The sequence below is a fragment of the Curcuma longa genome, chromosome 11 (genome assembly GCF_044706935.1).
Source record: "Curcuma longa cultivar G26 ecotype Majalengka, Jawa Barat chromosome 11, ITB_CL_G26_1.1, whole genome shotgun sequence".
Lineage (NCBI taxonomy): Eukaryota > Viridiplantae > Streptophyta > Magnoliopsida > Zingiberales > Zingiberaceae > Curcuma > Curcuma longa.
This window is the reverse complement of record NC_133871.1, coordinates 6,153,226-6,167,688: the sequence shown is the minus strand read 5'-3', so window position 1 is coordinate 6,167,688 and position 14,463 is coordinate 6,153,226. Positions and strand designations below refer to the sequence as shown.

Below are 14,463 nucleotides of genomic sequence, written 5' to 3'. Positions count from 1 at the left end.
TTATAAAATATATTTTTTAAAAAAAAAATAGTTTTTTTAAATTTAAATACTAAATCCTACATTTTAAATAGAAAAAAATTATTTTATATTAGGTATTCACCACATGTACAACATAAGGTATATAATATATCATTTATATATATAGAATTTTATTATATTGCACATCCACTTATGAGCAACCTATGAACACCTAGTGTTAATTTTTTTTTTAAAAAAATTCATTTTTTTAATTTAAATATTAAACTCCGCATATCCATAATTTTAAATCTTAAAAAAATTAATATTAGATGATCGCACTCACTCATGGATGTGCAAGTAATATAAAAAAAGTCGATATAACTTCTAGATAGTCGTTGATAGACGCTATAATAAAGACAGCAGCTCGTTGAGTTCTTCCTAGCCAAATTTTACTAATAAATAAATAAAAATAATTTAAAAAAAAGGCACAGATCTCTATGTAACTCAATTTGAACAAGATCGATTAATTTGATTTAACTAAGTAGAGGAATTATAATTTAAAAATACAATAATTTTGAAGTGTGACGGTCCATGTGAAGGCCCTCTCATATGAGAGAGTAGGCAAAGTTAGACATGGTTCGTTAATACTTTTTATCTCGCTCGATTTACAATACGATCGACAAACATAGAGTAAAAAAAAATTAGAAAATTTACTAATAATGTGGGGTCATATTTAGACAATTTTTCAAGTTGGAAGGGCTTTGAAATGGAATATTGAAATTAACCGAAAAGAAATAAAATGAAATGGAATATTGAAATTAACCGAAAAGAAATAAAATGAATAAGTTAGGGTTTTGATGTGGAAAGGGACTACACAACCGATGGTGGTTTAGGGTTCCTAGGAATGAAATGATGATGGTTCCTCCACCATCTCATTCAAGTAATTAACTTGGATTCCACTCCTTCCACCCATTCCTTCCAATTCACTCCATTTCCCCTATTTTCCAGCCCTTTGAGGAAATATTTTTTTTAAAAAAAAAATCTAAGAAAAACAAAAGCAATGCATTTGAACTTAATAAAAAAAATCAGTGTTAAAGTGATTTTAATCAAATTAATAAAAAAATATTATAATAAAATAATACTGTAAAATAATTTTAATAAAGTGTATGATTATAATTATTTTATTAATCTAGATAATAAAAAATTATCTAACTTTTATAATCTGATTAATCTTTAAGATAGATAATCCAACCTTACAACCACTAAGTAAATTTGAAAAACAGAGATGAGATCTAACATGACACTCAACGGCATGTTCTTTTTTTTTTTTATCATCGCAGCGTGCTCCAGGATTAAAATTAGATAAGCTAAAATAAATATATATTTTGAATAAAAAGAAGCAATTTTATTGTTTTTTTTTTAAAGAAATGTTAGAAATTATAATACTTTTGATTTTTGCCTTTAAAAAGTATGAGCCACACGCTTCCGGTTTCTAAATTCACGTGGTTTCGGTCACGTGGGCCACGTGAATTTACAAACCGTAGAAATCGTTACCCTCTTCATTATTGATTAACTAACGCAGGCCCCAGTACAGTTGTACATTGCCTTTTGTGGGGTAGAAAAGTGGGTTCCATGTTTTCGGTGATGGTATTTGTCGAGGAAAAGTCGGGACGAATTGGTAGAGCACATGCTCTGCTTTATAACGGTTTGCCCTAAAATTCTGAAAGGGTAAAAATTTAAATAGTCAAAATATACTAATGTTTTCTAGCAAAATCATTGCTTCTTTTCATTTAGTCCATCATTTTTCTTGTAGATTGAAAAAAAAATGATTTGGTGAATATTAGAGATTTAACAAATATACAATTTTTTTTTTATGATCTAGGGCTGGCCAAATTAATATCCAATTCAACAAAATTTTTTATCAAGATAAATAAAAAAGCGCATATGAATCTTAACGGACGATCCAACATCATAAATTTTTTCAAACTCTCTAACTATAATATGCTCTAAGTAAGATTTAAATACTCATTGTCTAGAAAGTTCGCCCCACTTATTACCATAATCCTAAGAGCGAAGTAACAAGTATAGAACAATATTTCAGATGGACAACTTCTACTTTACTCAAATTCCTCCCCATACTTTTTTCACGTGATTTAAATACTAGTCGACAACTATAATTCCAAGAAAAATACAAAGGTAGGCATCTTGTGACCTCACTCAGTCACACTAAGTTAGGTTGAGTTTGAAAAGGCATTTAGTAATTTCTATCCTTCATATTTTGCTCATTTATGGTATAATTTATTGCTCGAACGAAAGTATGTTCTATGTGGAAGTTTAGAGGGAGGGAAAATGATCGATCGAAACAAAATTAGTGAAAGTGTTGGAATTGAATTAGCTCACTAACTCGCCAAAAAATTTATTGACATCTTGAGTGGCAGTGAAAATGATGGAGATCTAACTACACTGATGGGGATGCACCACTGGCTTTAGCGTCGTCCTCCCTTCCAATTTTGTTTTTTGTTTTTTACTTTATGCACGCCTCCACAGGTGGTCGCATATGTACGTATATTCTTCCTTGGTAGTTGCTAAGGCACTAAAAAGAGGACCAAATTTTAATTTTAATTTGTTTTTTTTTGCAATATATATATATATATATATATGATTCAACTAATTGCCAGATTATAGCAGTGGCTTTTGCCTACCTTCCATCATATTTCTTTGCTGCTAGCATTTGCAATTTGGGTATCGACCAAACAATGATGAGCCCTAACCTGATAGTGATTCGATCTAATTGAGAATCGCCTAATTCTCTTCGAGAATTAAGAATAAAATAATAGGAACAAATCTATTCGAAGATTGTGATCCGCCATAAAAGATTAACCAACCTTATGTTTATCCTGGCAAATCGCATCTCAAGTCAGAATTTTGCCACGTTCTTAAAACCATTGAGATAGTTTGACCTCAACGATGAATGATGTGGTAGTTCAACTTATTTTTTTTTTATTACTTCTGAAAGTGAATGATTCAACTCTATGAAAATTTTTTATCAATCATTAAAATAAATTGAAAAGTGCTAATGATGACTCATCCAGACAGTTCACTTTTTCTGTCCATTATTCACCGGAGGAAAATCACCTCTGTAGTGCACAATAACTGGTCTCAAATCCAAAATCTTTGTCATTCGTTGGAAGACCTTAACCGCTGCACCCTAAGGGCAATAGTTCAACTTCATTCCTTGGACAAGTCGTTTTAAGTCTCATCTACTCAGGGATCAATTATCTAAGTTCTATCTCCCCATTGAACACACTATGAATGACCATTACTCCCTTAAAGTACAATGTCATTTGATTAAAGTTCAATATTAATGTTTATGGTCGCAAATAAAAAGACAAACAGCTAAACAAGGCAAACCATAAGAAATATAACATGCATTTGTACTGTATTTTTCGTTTATCGAGTTAAATGAACCAATATGATCATAAACGAAACAAATAATTTCTCCATTCAAAAATTTAGCATAATGCAATTCGTCTATTCATCACAATACAAATGAATTGGCTAATCAATGTAGTATTTGTATATACTTTGGGATTTTGAAGTTCCAACATTCTAAATTATCTATAACATTTCAACAATAATAAATAGCACAAATTTCATTTATTCGACCAAATTTTGGCCAACATATAAAGATAACCGTTCTCCATGGAGCTTGATGGAAACTTGAATTTCAAATTTTACAATCAACAAATATGAAACAAAATTTAAAACTTTGACAAGAGTTTATTCATTAGTTATAAATATTTTTATAAACAAATAAGCTTAAACATAGTCAAGTCTGATAAATAATATTTGGGTTAGTAAGTAGTAACGGATAAAATTTATCTGAGTTCGCTTGTGATCGGACAAATTCAATTATATAGTCCAGCAAAATGGAACAGCAAAAATAAAAAAAAAATAATTGAGCTAATTTGATACAAGGGCAAGCCTGAGAGAGTTAAGGTGTATCATAAGATACCTTTACCTGAGCTCGGTTGTTGATTGATTGCAGTTGCAATGCAGCTTCTGTTGTTTCATTGACTCGATCTGCTTCTGCAGACTAACTTTTTCCTGTGAAAAGGCTCAGAGTTTAAGCAATACGTGATACGTGCAGAGACAGCAGAGACCAGATTAGGCCGAAGGGTCATGTTGATTATCAATACCTTTTGCAGTGTTTCAGACCTCCTAATGGCACCTGATAGAGATGCCTTGACCTATGAATTATAAGTTTGTTAGACTATTAATTAAGCCAGTATAATCAACATGAAATAATCATCTTAAAATCATACAAGGGAAACATGAACAGCCTAGTTTCATGATTATTACGAAACAAGGTGGTACTAGCTGACATGGTATCCACATATTATGAAAATATTCTGGCTCAAGTTAATGTTACTGAAAACATAAACAAGATTAATTTCTTTCCAAACAGCTCAGCTTTTGGAACAGTAAATCAACTTTAGCATGTTATGTGGATCCCATCAATTCATATGTGGAGTATAGATGAATCTCTGATATGCACATTCACATATGAAGGGAAAATTATTAAAAATATAACCATATTGATTGGGTCCTTCTTAGTAGTTCAAGTAAATGGTCAACCAATCAATGTTGGATTGAGCTTCTTTAAGATTTCATAGCCATGGATCTTCAGCAGATTTGTAGCTCTCTGAATTATGACAATGTCATTTAGTTCTTTCAGCACTGAAGAACTCCAATGTTCCCATATAGCAAATGATGGGAAGTCGGCTGTAATCATCCAAACTCTTCATGGATAAATGTTGGCATTCTGGAAACTGGTAGATTCTGCTGCCTTGGTTTCCATTCAACAACAATAGTTTGTACCATGTTAATATCACTCACTAGGATTTTTTGTTGTTAGTTTTTGTATATAAAATGATGAAAAGAAAGGCTATCTGGCTTATTGCTTCTACATGTTAATATCACTCACTAGAATTTTTTTATGTTGTTAGATTTTATGATCAAAAGAAAGGCCCATTCATCGTGAGTAATATTCAAAGTGGTAGAATTAGGAACTAACAAACTTTGTGACGAACAAGTTTGTCAAATTGCTATTTATCTTAAGCCACCTTAGCATCCAAATATAATTGCAGGATAGGCTTAACAAAATTCTGTAGCCTCTACATTAGAATGGTTATCAAATTACCGGATTCTTATGATATAAACTAAAACTACATTATTACTTCAAAAATAGTTTAGAATCAAACTATTCTCAATTGTTTCCATGTTATTTCAATAGGAAGAAAAGTTGGCCTAGGAATGATTTATTCACTAGCACAATGTAGTGCAATTATCAGAATTCCATGTAATTCAGCAATCAAAAGATGTCAGGCAAAATCCAGAGGTCAGATAAGACATACCTTTAGAAGCTCATCTTGAATCTGCCTATTCCTCTCAACCTCTTCGTCATATTTCATTCTCCATTCTGCAGATTCATCCATTGCTTCCAGATTAGCACGTTCAAATTGTCTCCTGAAAGCAGTCATGAAACCAAATGACAAATAAGTAACACAGGAATCAATTAAGCACACATTTTTTTCTTAGGATCTCAAAACAAGAGCTAATGCATAATGCCGTGAGTCCCAACTTTTGGGGTTGGCTAACAATATAGTACCAACTACATTAAACAATATGTCTTCAAGGACATTAAAGCATATATAATAATTAAACTTTTTGTAGTCAAACCATTCCTATCTCATGGATCTCAATATAGCTCATCTACCCATGTTTTGTGGACTCCTAATATCTCAATTGATTACAAGTAAAAATTTTTAGAAATAACAACATCAAACAGAGAGATCCACATGTGTCAGGATTCGTATTAGATCTGAGTAGGATAGCCTATCAAAATCAATGTACACTGCTTTTCTGGGCGTGCAACCAATGTGGCATTGATCGTCATCTGTAACAAATATACCAGAGCAACAACCATGTATGAGGGATATTGAGGAGAATTGGCATTGACGAAGATCCATCCATCCAATGGACCAATGCTATCCTATAATTTATCGTGAACTTTAGGCTCCAAATTTGATGGCATTTAAAAACCATAAATTGATCGTTCCTCAGTATTTCGAAGCTAAAATTCACTTAGCTTCGTAAATTGCAGGCCTGTTAAAGCTATTCGAACCAAATCGCACACGAAAATTTGTCTAAACCCTAAGAAGTAATTCGACTAAACCCTAACAACCGCAGCTTAGTGATTGAAAAGGAAGCGAAAAAGTCGAAGATCCATGCATCCTGAAGCTCGAGGCATCCAGATCAGGATCAAGTGAAGAGACTAAAACAAGAGGAGCTGCCGAGGAAGGCGTAGGTTTCCTTACCGAAGCGAATCGAGGTTTTCAACGGAGGAAGAAGCATCGTCTTCTCGGCGATCGATCGCCCAAAGACGGGCGTAGACGGAGACGCCGAGGAAGAGGGCGACGGCGAACCCGACAAGGATCGCCCGGCGCTGCCTCATCGCGCTCTCGATCTGCCCTCTTTACGCACGTCACCGACGCCGAGTGACCTAAGCAGCAGCAAAGGCCAGCAATCAGACAAAGCGACCGGATTTTGAATTTTTTAAAAACTATTTTTTCTCCCCAAAAATATTTTTCTTTATTTAATTTGTAGGCAAATAAAAAAAAATGATAATTCTCTGGGTGTGATCAGATTTTTCACCGACCATCAGATAAATCAGGAAGTGCATATGACGTATCTGGATGCCCAGCATCTTTGGGGAAGAAAATTTTTGTAAATACGCTGTAGCATCTTGGCATCAAAACGTATGTGTATTATATATATAAGTGGTTAGCACGTGATAACATACGTGTTAATGTGGTTAGCACGTGATATGGCTTCGAGATCTTAGCTAGAGAGTGAACCTTGGCGCAATTCCCAACAAAGGCCAGCTGGAGAGTAGTGAAATTAAATGATAATGAACAAGAAAATACTAAAATATTTAATAATAAACGCTTAGATCCGGAGACAAGATCTGACTTGTATTTCAAGTCAACCTTTCTCACATGACGCTTTAATCGATATGTACAGAATCCAGGGATTTTTTTTTCATTTAGTACCTCGAAGTTTGAAGTTTACAGTTCACCCTCTGTAGTTTAAGAAATGAAATCTGCTAATTTGTATTATTCATATTATTGCCCTCGCTTGCTATATGTAAGCTAAAGCTTCGGCAAGCTTTAGCTTACAGACGCGAAGTGGATAGAGAGAGCGAGAGAGAGAATGGCGTGGTGGTCGTGGATTGCCATCGTGTGTGCCGCGACGGCGGCCTCCGTCTCCTCGACGGTGGCGAGCAACAGATCCGGCCGGGGGGCCCTCGACCCCGCCTCCACTCACTACACCGTCCTCGAACCGAGCGAGGACAGCGGGCGGGAGCGGTTCTTCTGCCTCGCCCGCGGCCGCTGCCACTACCGCACCATCCAGTGCCCCGCCGAGTGCCCCCACCGCAAACCCCGCAGAAACCGCCGCCTCAAGGCCTGCTTCGCCGATTGCAGTAGCCGTTGCGAAACCACCTGCAGAAGTACTCCGATTGCAAGCTCAAAATCGATTTCTTTTTTAATATAATGAATTTTGATCGTGTAAGGATTGTGATTGATGTTGCGTGTGCAGATCGACTTCGTAATTGCAGAGGATACGGATCGGTGTGCTACGACCCCCGCTTCGTGGGCGGCGACGGCCAGATGTTCTACTTCCACGGCGCCAAGGGCGGTGACTTCGCGCTCGTCTCCGACGAGCATTTCCAGATCAACGCCCACTTCATCGGGTGGCGGCCGGCGGGGCGCTCCCGCGACTTCACGTGGGTGCAGGCCCTCGCCGTCGTCTTCGACACCCACGAGCTCGTCGTCGCCGCGCTCCACGTGAGCGCGTGGGACGACGGCGTCGACGCGCTCGCCGTCCTGTGGGACGGCGAGGAGGTGCTCGTCCCCGACGATGGCGATGCCGAATGGCGCCCACCACCGCAGGGCTCTGAGGAGGAAGCAGGGGAGCGGGAGGTGGTGGTGGAGAAGACGGCGGAGAGGAACAGCGCGAAGGTGACGGTGGCGGGGGTGGTGGAGGTGGACGTAACGGTGGTGCCGATAACGGCGGAGGACGACCGGAAGCATAGCTACCGCCTTCCGGCGGGCGACGCGTTCGCGCATCTGGAGATGCAGTTCCGGTTCTTGCGGCTGACGGCGGCGGTGGAGGGGGTGTTGGGGCAGACGTACCGGCCGGACTACGTAAGCCCGGTGAAGAAGGGGGTGGCGATGCCGATGATGGGCGGAGAGGACAAGTACCAACTGCCATCCTTCCTCTCCACCAGCTGCGCCAAGTGCCTCTTCCGCCCCGCCACCAGCAGCCGCGCCGTCGACGTGGCTTAGCGAGGAATCCAGCCATCAATTATGCTTAATTTTAATTTTGGCATAAGAAGATTAATGCACGATGAACTTGTGTTAATTACCAATTAATTAATGAATAAGAAAATATTTGAGTCTTTTTCTTATTTATTAGAGTTTCTTTTCTAAATTTTATAAATAAATTTTATATACCTTTGATTATTTAAAAAATTAATAGTAAATATTTATGATTATTAAAAAAGATTAATTTTCATTAAAATTGTTTTATATTAAAATAATTATTTTAAATTCACCTCACTTATTCATATACTTTTTCAAATCAAGTTATATTAATTTTAAAAATTTTAAAGAAAATAAGAAAATAAGAGTTGGATATGTCGATACTAAATAATAATAATAATAATATTTGAGATAGAGAGTACCATTTTATTAAAGCTATATTAATAAATAAATGAATTTGAAGGAATAGTGCTTTTTATAATAAAATAAAAAGTGTAGTTTATTTGCAAGATTTCATTTTAAAAAATTGCTCTTTTATTATTTTTTTTAAAGATTTTATGGAGAAGGCGTATCTACTGCCACGTCAGTCGCTTGACACGTTGTCTATTTTCATTTGCACGAGTAATGGCCACATAGATCAGGAATTAGAAACAGGGTTTGCTAGGGTTTTCTTTTTAGGGCAGACGAGCGATCGCTGCGAGTTCATTCGCTAGCTAAAATTCCGATCGAAGAATGGTTTATCTCCCGACGTGGTTACGCTACGCTGCCAACAGATTGGAGTATTCGCTGAACCTTAGTTGGCAGGTACGATTCCCAAATCGTCGCTCCTAGTCCTCTTCGTGATCGTCGGATTCCTTGAATTTTCGAAACAAGATCCAGCCTTTGCTAGGTGCTCAATTTCTTACTCGATTGAATCCTTCTCCTTCTTTTCCGGTGTGTTTGTTGGATCATTTTGTTTTGGGGTAAAAAGACCTTCTTCCTCTTCTGGCGTTCATGGGCGGCTTTCTTTTGACGTTCATGGGTGACTGATAATGTTGTTTACATTATCGGACAAAATATCATATTTCTCAATGATCCAAAAGTGGCTTTCCTAACTCTAGTGTAGCTGAGTTACACTCTCTTCTGACATAACAATTTTCCTTAACAGACAGCATAGCAGCTAAGGATTTACCTTAAGTTGTCAAATACAATAGCTTTCAGAGAATTAGAGTGACTTCCTTCAAAATATAAAGTCATTCAGACTAAGTAGATAATGACATTCGTCCATCCTTGATTCTTTTTTTGTATCAAACCATTTAGCAGTGCTAAAGTTTCTGCATGCAAAGAACTATTCGTTTGAAACATGAACAACCAGCAGCAAGTATCTTGCCATTTGAATCTGGCTAAATAAATCCACCACATGTATGTTTGTTGCTTGAAAGAAACAATCCATCACAAAACAGCCATAATTTGTTGGAATGAAAGGATGTCTGTAATTTAGGAATGGTTGGAGATGATGGAACAAAACCATTCTTTGAATCAATCACACACATAAATAGACTTCAGTAAAGGATAAAACTTTGCTCCATTAGATTAGATGAATAAGAACCACTTTTATATAAAGCATTTTTTCTATTTAACCGTAGTTACCAGGAGTAATGGACAATGACAGACTTGCTTTAGATTGTTTGTTAAGATCATTCCCCTCCGGTTTCCAAGAACTAGTGATGGAAGCCTTTGTCTGAGCATATTCCACAGAAAAGTATCTTTTCAGCTATCTGTAATCCCAAATCATTTTCCAACTCTTCCAAGATTCAACATTATATAATGCATTGTGTTTTTTGACATCTATAAGCTCCCTCAGAAGGGATATGTCCGATAGGTTGACATGTCCATTTCTGTATATATTCATTAGGTGGAACACAAATATATACTGGAGAAAGATCATGACCAAATAATGAATCTGATACTGCATAATTCCAAGAACCATTAGAAATTAGTTCATATGCTTAAGAAAATTTATCCTAGCAATTGATGGAATATTTTGAATCGAAGGATTAATTAATATATTGGTAAAAGTCCCAGATTTGATGGGTTTTCTCCAATCTGATGTTATTAATCTTATTCATCACATTTTTCCAAGAAAAAGAATAATAGCACAGTAATTTGCTTCCATGTGTGAATATATTATGTTTGGTTGTTTGAAGTTTCACTGATGAACTAGAATCTCCATTCAACAATGATAAAATTCTTTCAGCACAAATACTATCACGAACAATGAAAAGATGTCAGATATTTAATACACCATCAGCTTTTAGTTGTGTGATAGAATTCCAATGTTTTAACTTATGATGATTGCAAGAATCTTCCCAAAAGAAGGAAGCTGATTGCTTGTGATTGGCAATTTTGTTACTATTTGGCTGTTCATAGTAACTTAGGTCTTAGTCTTCTGAACACAAACTTCTGCTTCAATGTATAGTTTATTTTAGCCTGTAGAGATGATAATAGAGGTAGGATGATACGATAATAAAATTAGTAATATAAATGAGTGAACATGAAGGAATGCTGCATTGGGAGGAGGATAAGAGAAAAGACTGGTTCCTTCAGTTTTCCCCTCGCTGATTCTCAAGGTTTATATGCAGTTCAAAGTTATTGTTTATTCAGCAAAAGTTTTGATCAACAATACCATCTAAGTGTTAGCACATACTCCTTGAAATGCACCGGCTCTCCAAGCTTCTAGTAATTCATCATGTAATTATGTGGTACTCCATTCTTAATGTTGGTGTTTGATAACTTCATCTTTGTCGACTTAGAAAAAACTTATGATGGAGTCTCAAGAAAAATTATATGAAGAATTCTAGAAAAGAGAAGTATTAGCAGAGAGTCTATTGAACTAATTAGGAATATGTATGAAAATGTAATGACAAGAGTGAAGATTTCATGCGGATTAACTGAAGCATTTCTCATAAAGATAGAGTTACATCAAAAATCAAGTTTAAGTCTGTATCTTTTTACACTAAGCATAGATGAACACACTGGACACAACTAAGATACGTACTGCGGTGCATGTTGTTTGTAAATGATATTGTTTTAGTAGATGAGACACGCGAAAAAGCAAATGTTAAACTTGAATTTTGACATGAAACATTAGAAATGAAAGGTTTTAGGCGTAGTAGAGTAAAGACACAATTTATGAAATTTAAGTTTAGTAATATTAGATGTAATGAGGCAATTATTAAGATAGGAGATGACGAGTTGTCTATAACCGAAAATTTTAAATATTTAAAATCATTTTTACAAAATGATGGAGGGATTGCAAGATGTCTTACATATAATACAAGTGGGATGGTTGAAATGGAGGAGAACGTTAAGTGTTTTTTGTGATCGTAAAGTACCTCTAAGAGTTAAAGAAAAGTTTTATAAAATGACAATTAAATCTGCTAAGTTATATGGAGTTAAATGTCAGACTATGATTTGAGCACATGAGCAGAAGATAAGAGTTACAAAAATGTGAATGTTAAAGTGGATGTGCGGATATACAAGAATGGATAGTATAAGAAATGAAAATATTAAAGAGAAAGTCGAGATTGTACCTATTGAAGGAAAATTTCGGGAGACATGTTTAAGATGATACAAACATGTACTTAGACGATCAATAAATGCTTCAGTTGGGCAATATGAAAATATAACAAATGTGTATATTAAACAAGGAAGAGGAAGACCAAAAAACAGACTTGGTTAGCAATAACAAAACATGATAAAACTTATTTAAATAAAAACGATGATATAATAGATAATAGAGTTCAATGGCGTAGAAGGATTCATATAACCAACCCCACCTACTAGGATAAGACTTGGTTGTTATTGGTTATTGTTTGTATTTGATAATTCAATCTGCCTTTTTGGTTTTTATTAATATTGGCATGTCTTCCCAGTAAGATTATTTTTCTTTCTGTTATCCATATTTTATGACAAAGATAGTCTCAATTCTTTATAATTTTGTTGATGCAGAGTTACAGTGTAGGCCAGATAAACAGCAAGCAATTTTCTCATGCTATTTGGAAAAATTTCCTCTATGGCAAACTGACCTTTTGTCATTGGAATAAAGGAGAAGAAATGACACCTACCTTGGCAGGAAATGATGGAACTCTTCTCGTGAGAAAGATCCCTTTTCCACATCCGACGTAATTCAACCAAATTCTCTCTTTAACCTAATTGTTCATTCCATTTGCTTCTTCTATGTTTGAGTCATCTTGATCAGTTCATGCTATCTCTGCTATGATGAAAATTGTTTGTGGTTTCTCGTAAATATCTTTTTCGAATGTTTTCAACAAATCTATTTGTTTACTGATTTGACCTTTTCATGATTGACTTAGTGAATGCATTGTATGAATGCTATTGTAAAATAAGTGTGAGAAAAAGTCAGTGAGTAAAATAGGGAGATACTTTTGTAGTCTTCTACAAGCATATTATCGTGTGAAATAAAATATATATGAAACTGGTATGATCAATCATGCTTTATGAATTCAAATATCAGATAATTAAAGAAAAACACTTAGAAAACATAGGTACAAGAGAGAAAAAAATTTGATGAGATTGATGTGTGGGGTTACTCAGAAACATTAAGAACACTACTATGCCCCACACCCACACACATACGCACAAGACCATGCGAATGAGGCAATTGTTCCAAATTAATGTAGTTGATTAGGCATCACTAATTTGGTTTTCCTGCATATATCATGCACCTGTAGTCAACTTTTGTCATCTTCCAACTAACTGCAGAATAGGGAATCATCAACCGGAGGGGCTTAAAGTTAGACATGAAGTTAGTTGCCCTTGTGTCATCCCTATAAATTGTTATATGGTTTATTTCAACAGCAATGCTGTATGGCTCTATTCAATCCTTTAACTTTCAATTTATAATTCTCTTGGTTCTTCATAAGAGCTTTGATTAAATATTCCTACCGAGTCAAAGTGTAAATAACATATTTACTCCACATCTTTTATCCAGACAAGTTTTTGTAGGTGATGTTGTCATGATGAAGAACCCTTTGAAGAACGATGATTACTTTTTCAGACGACTAGCTGCTATTGGAGGTGACGAGATGGTGTCTAGTAATGAGAAAGAAGAACCATTTACTTTAGACAAGGATCAATGTTGGGTGCTGGCTGACAATGAATCCTTGAAGGCAAAGGTATCTCGAATCTTAACTAGTAAAATAATGTAACTTTCACATTGTAATTATACTTGCCTGATTTCATTCATTGCTGTTCTACACATGAAATGACATTATCTTAGAATATGCAAACTTTGGGTCCCTGATTATTTTTTCACAAGTATTTCTTTGTTTTCATTTTTAATAACAGATTCTGCTTCTGTTTTTCAGATGCCTCTCATTAATTAATTGCATTTTCCTTCAGGAAGCTCAAGACAGTAGATTATTTGGTCCAGTTCCTATGGGTTACATTGCAGGTCGAGTAATTTATGCCCTAAGATCAGCTGTGGATCATGGTCCAGTATACAACAGGTTGGTCATTTTATCAGGCACTAATTTGTTGGTTATTTTCTGGAACTTTTATCTGATATAATCTCAACCTACTCCACCACTCAAGTCAAATGGCAATGGCTCAAGATGCATCAGTTTTGGCGGTCGAGCTCGACGTCGAGGAGTTGGTGAAGAAGATGAAATCATAGATCATGCTCTAGATCCGAAATAATTCCCAGTTTTCCAAATTGTTATCAGTATGATGCTTCTTTTTAATGAAAAGGATAAAGAGGTCACTGGGTGTTTTGTTGATTGTTGCATATTTCATGATTTGTTCATCGAAAGTTTTCGATGTAATAGCACCTAATGAAAATTTTCACTTTCAACTTGAGGACCCCTTAAAAGCTTTTATTTAAATTACTTTGCAGTGAAACATTTAGAAAGCAAGAGTTGTGGATTTGTAGTGAATAATTGTAGTGGGATTTTATGCTTCAGAAGATGATGACATTGTTTAGAATTGCTGGGAGGCGAAGGGACAGCACTTGGCTCAAAAGCTTAATGCAAATGGCGTCTAGGAAATGGTAAGCTAAAAAACTGAGCAGTCAGTTTTAAAATGCCAAAGAAAATTTAATTTATTTCATTTTTCAAAA

The 14,463-nt window shown here is 35.6% G+C and overlaps 3 protein-coding genes across 3 annotated transcripts; 2 read left to right on the top strand and 1 right to left on the bottom strand.

Moving 5' to 3' along the window:
- Nucleotides 1-3,794: 3,794 nt before the first annotated feature.
- LOC141841937 (uncharacterized) lies at nucleotides 3,795-6,533 on the bottom strand. Its single transcript, XM_074730140.1, has 4 exons — nucleotides 6,339-6,533; nucleotides 5,376-5,487; nucleotides 4,158-4,208; nucleotides 3,795-4,065 (listed from the first exon to the last, which is right to left on the bottom strand). The coding sequence occupies exons 1-4, from the start codon at nucleotides 6,473-6,475 to the stop codon at nucleotides 3,976-3,978; spliced, it is 390 nt and encodes a 129-aa protein (XP_074586241.1). The 5' UTR covers nucleotides 6,476-6,533; the 3' UTR covers nucleotides 3,795-3,975.
- A 700-nt stretch (nucleotides 6,534-7,233) lies between these two features.
- On the top strand, nucleotides 7,234-8,369 carry LOC141837028 (uncharacterized). Its single transcript, XM_074724511.1, has 2 exons — nucleotides 7,234-7,531; nucleotides 7,621-8,369. The coding sequence occupies exons 1-2, from the start codon at nucleotides 7,234-7,236 to the stop codon at nucleotides 8,367-8,369; spliced, it is 1,047 nt and encodes a 348-aa protein (XP_074580612.1).
- Nucleotides 8,370-9,001: 632 nt separating this feature from the next.
- On the top strand, nucleotides 9,002-14,246 carry LOC141841458 (mitochondrial ATP-independent inner membrane protease subunit 2-like). The gene is made up of 5 exons (XM_074729633.1): nucleotides 9,002-9,149; nucleotides 12,336-12,508; nucleotides 13,339-13,522; nucleotides 13,749-13,855; nucleotides 13,941-14,246. Exons 1-5 carry the CDS (start codon nucleotides 9,078-9,080, stop codon nucleotides 14,020-14,022), a joined length of 618 nt encoding a protein of 205 aa, XP_074585734.1. The 5' UTR covers nucleotides 9,002-9,077; the 3' UTR covers nucleotides 14,023-14,246.
- The last annotated feature ends 217 nt before the right edge of the window (nucleotides 14,247-14,463 follow it).

Excerpts from the sequence above, each read along its gene's own strand:
- LOC141837028 (XM_074724511.1), top strand. The coding sequence starts at position 7,234 with ATGGCGTGGTGGTCGTGGATTGCCATCGTGTGTGCCGCGACGGCGGCC. Across the intron at positions 7,532-7,620 it reads TTGCGAAACCACCTGCAGAA|ATCGACTTCGTAATTGCAGA; the intron begins GTACTCCGATTG and ends TTGCGTGTGCAG.
- LOC141841937 (XM_074730140.1), bottom strand. The coding sequence starts at position 6,475 with ATGAGGCAGCGCCGGGCGATCCTTGTCGGGTTCGCCGTCGCCCTCTTC. Across the intron at positions 5,488-6,338 it reads GAAAACCTCGATTCGCTTCG|GAGACAATTTGAACGTGCTA; the intron begins GTAAGGAAACCT and ends GACTGCTTTCAG. Across the intron at positions 4,066-4,157 it reads GGTCTGAAACACTGCAAAAG|GAAAAAGTTAGTCTGCAGAA; the intron begins GTATTGATAATC and ends GCCTTTTCACAG.
- LOC141841458 (XM_074729633.1), top strand. The coding sequence starts at position 9,078 with ATGGTTTATCTCCCGACGTGGTTACGCTACGCTGCCAACAGATTGGAG. Across the intron at positions 12,509-13,338 it reads ATCCCTTTTCCACATCCGAC|ACAAGTTTTTGTAGGTGATG; the intron begins GTAATTCAACCA and ends TCTTTTATCCAG. Across the intron at positions 13,856-13,940 it reads CATGGTCCAGTATACAACAG|TCAAATGGCAATGGCTCAAG; the intron begins GTTGGTCATTTT and ends CCACCACTCAAG.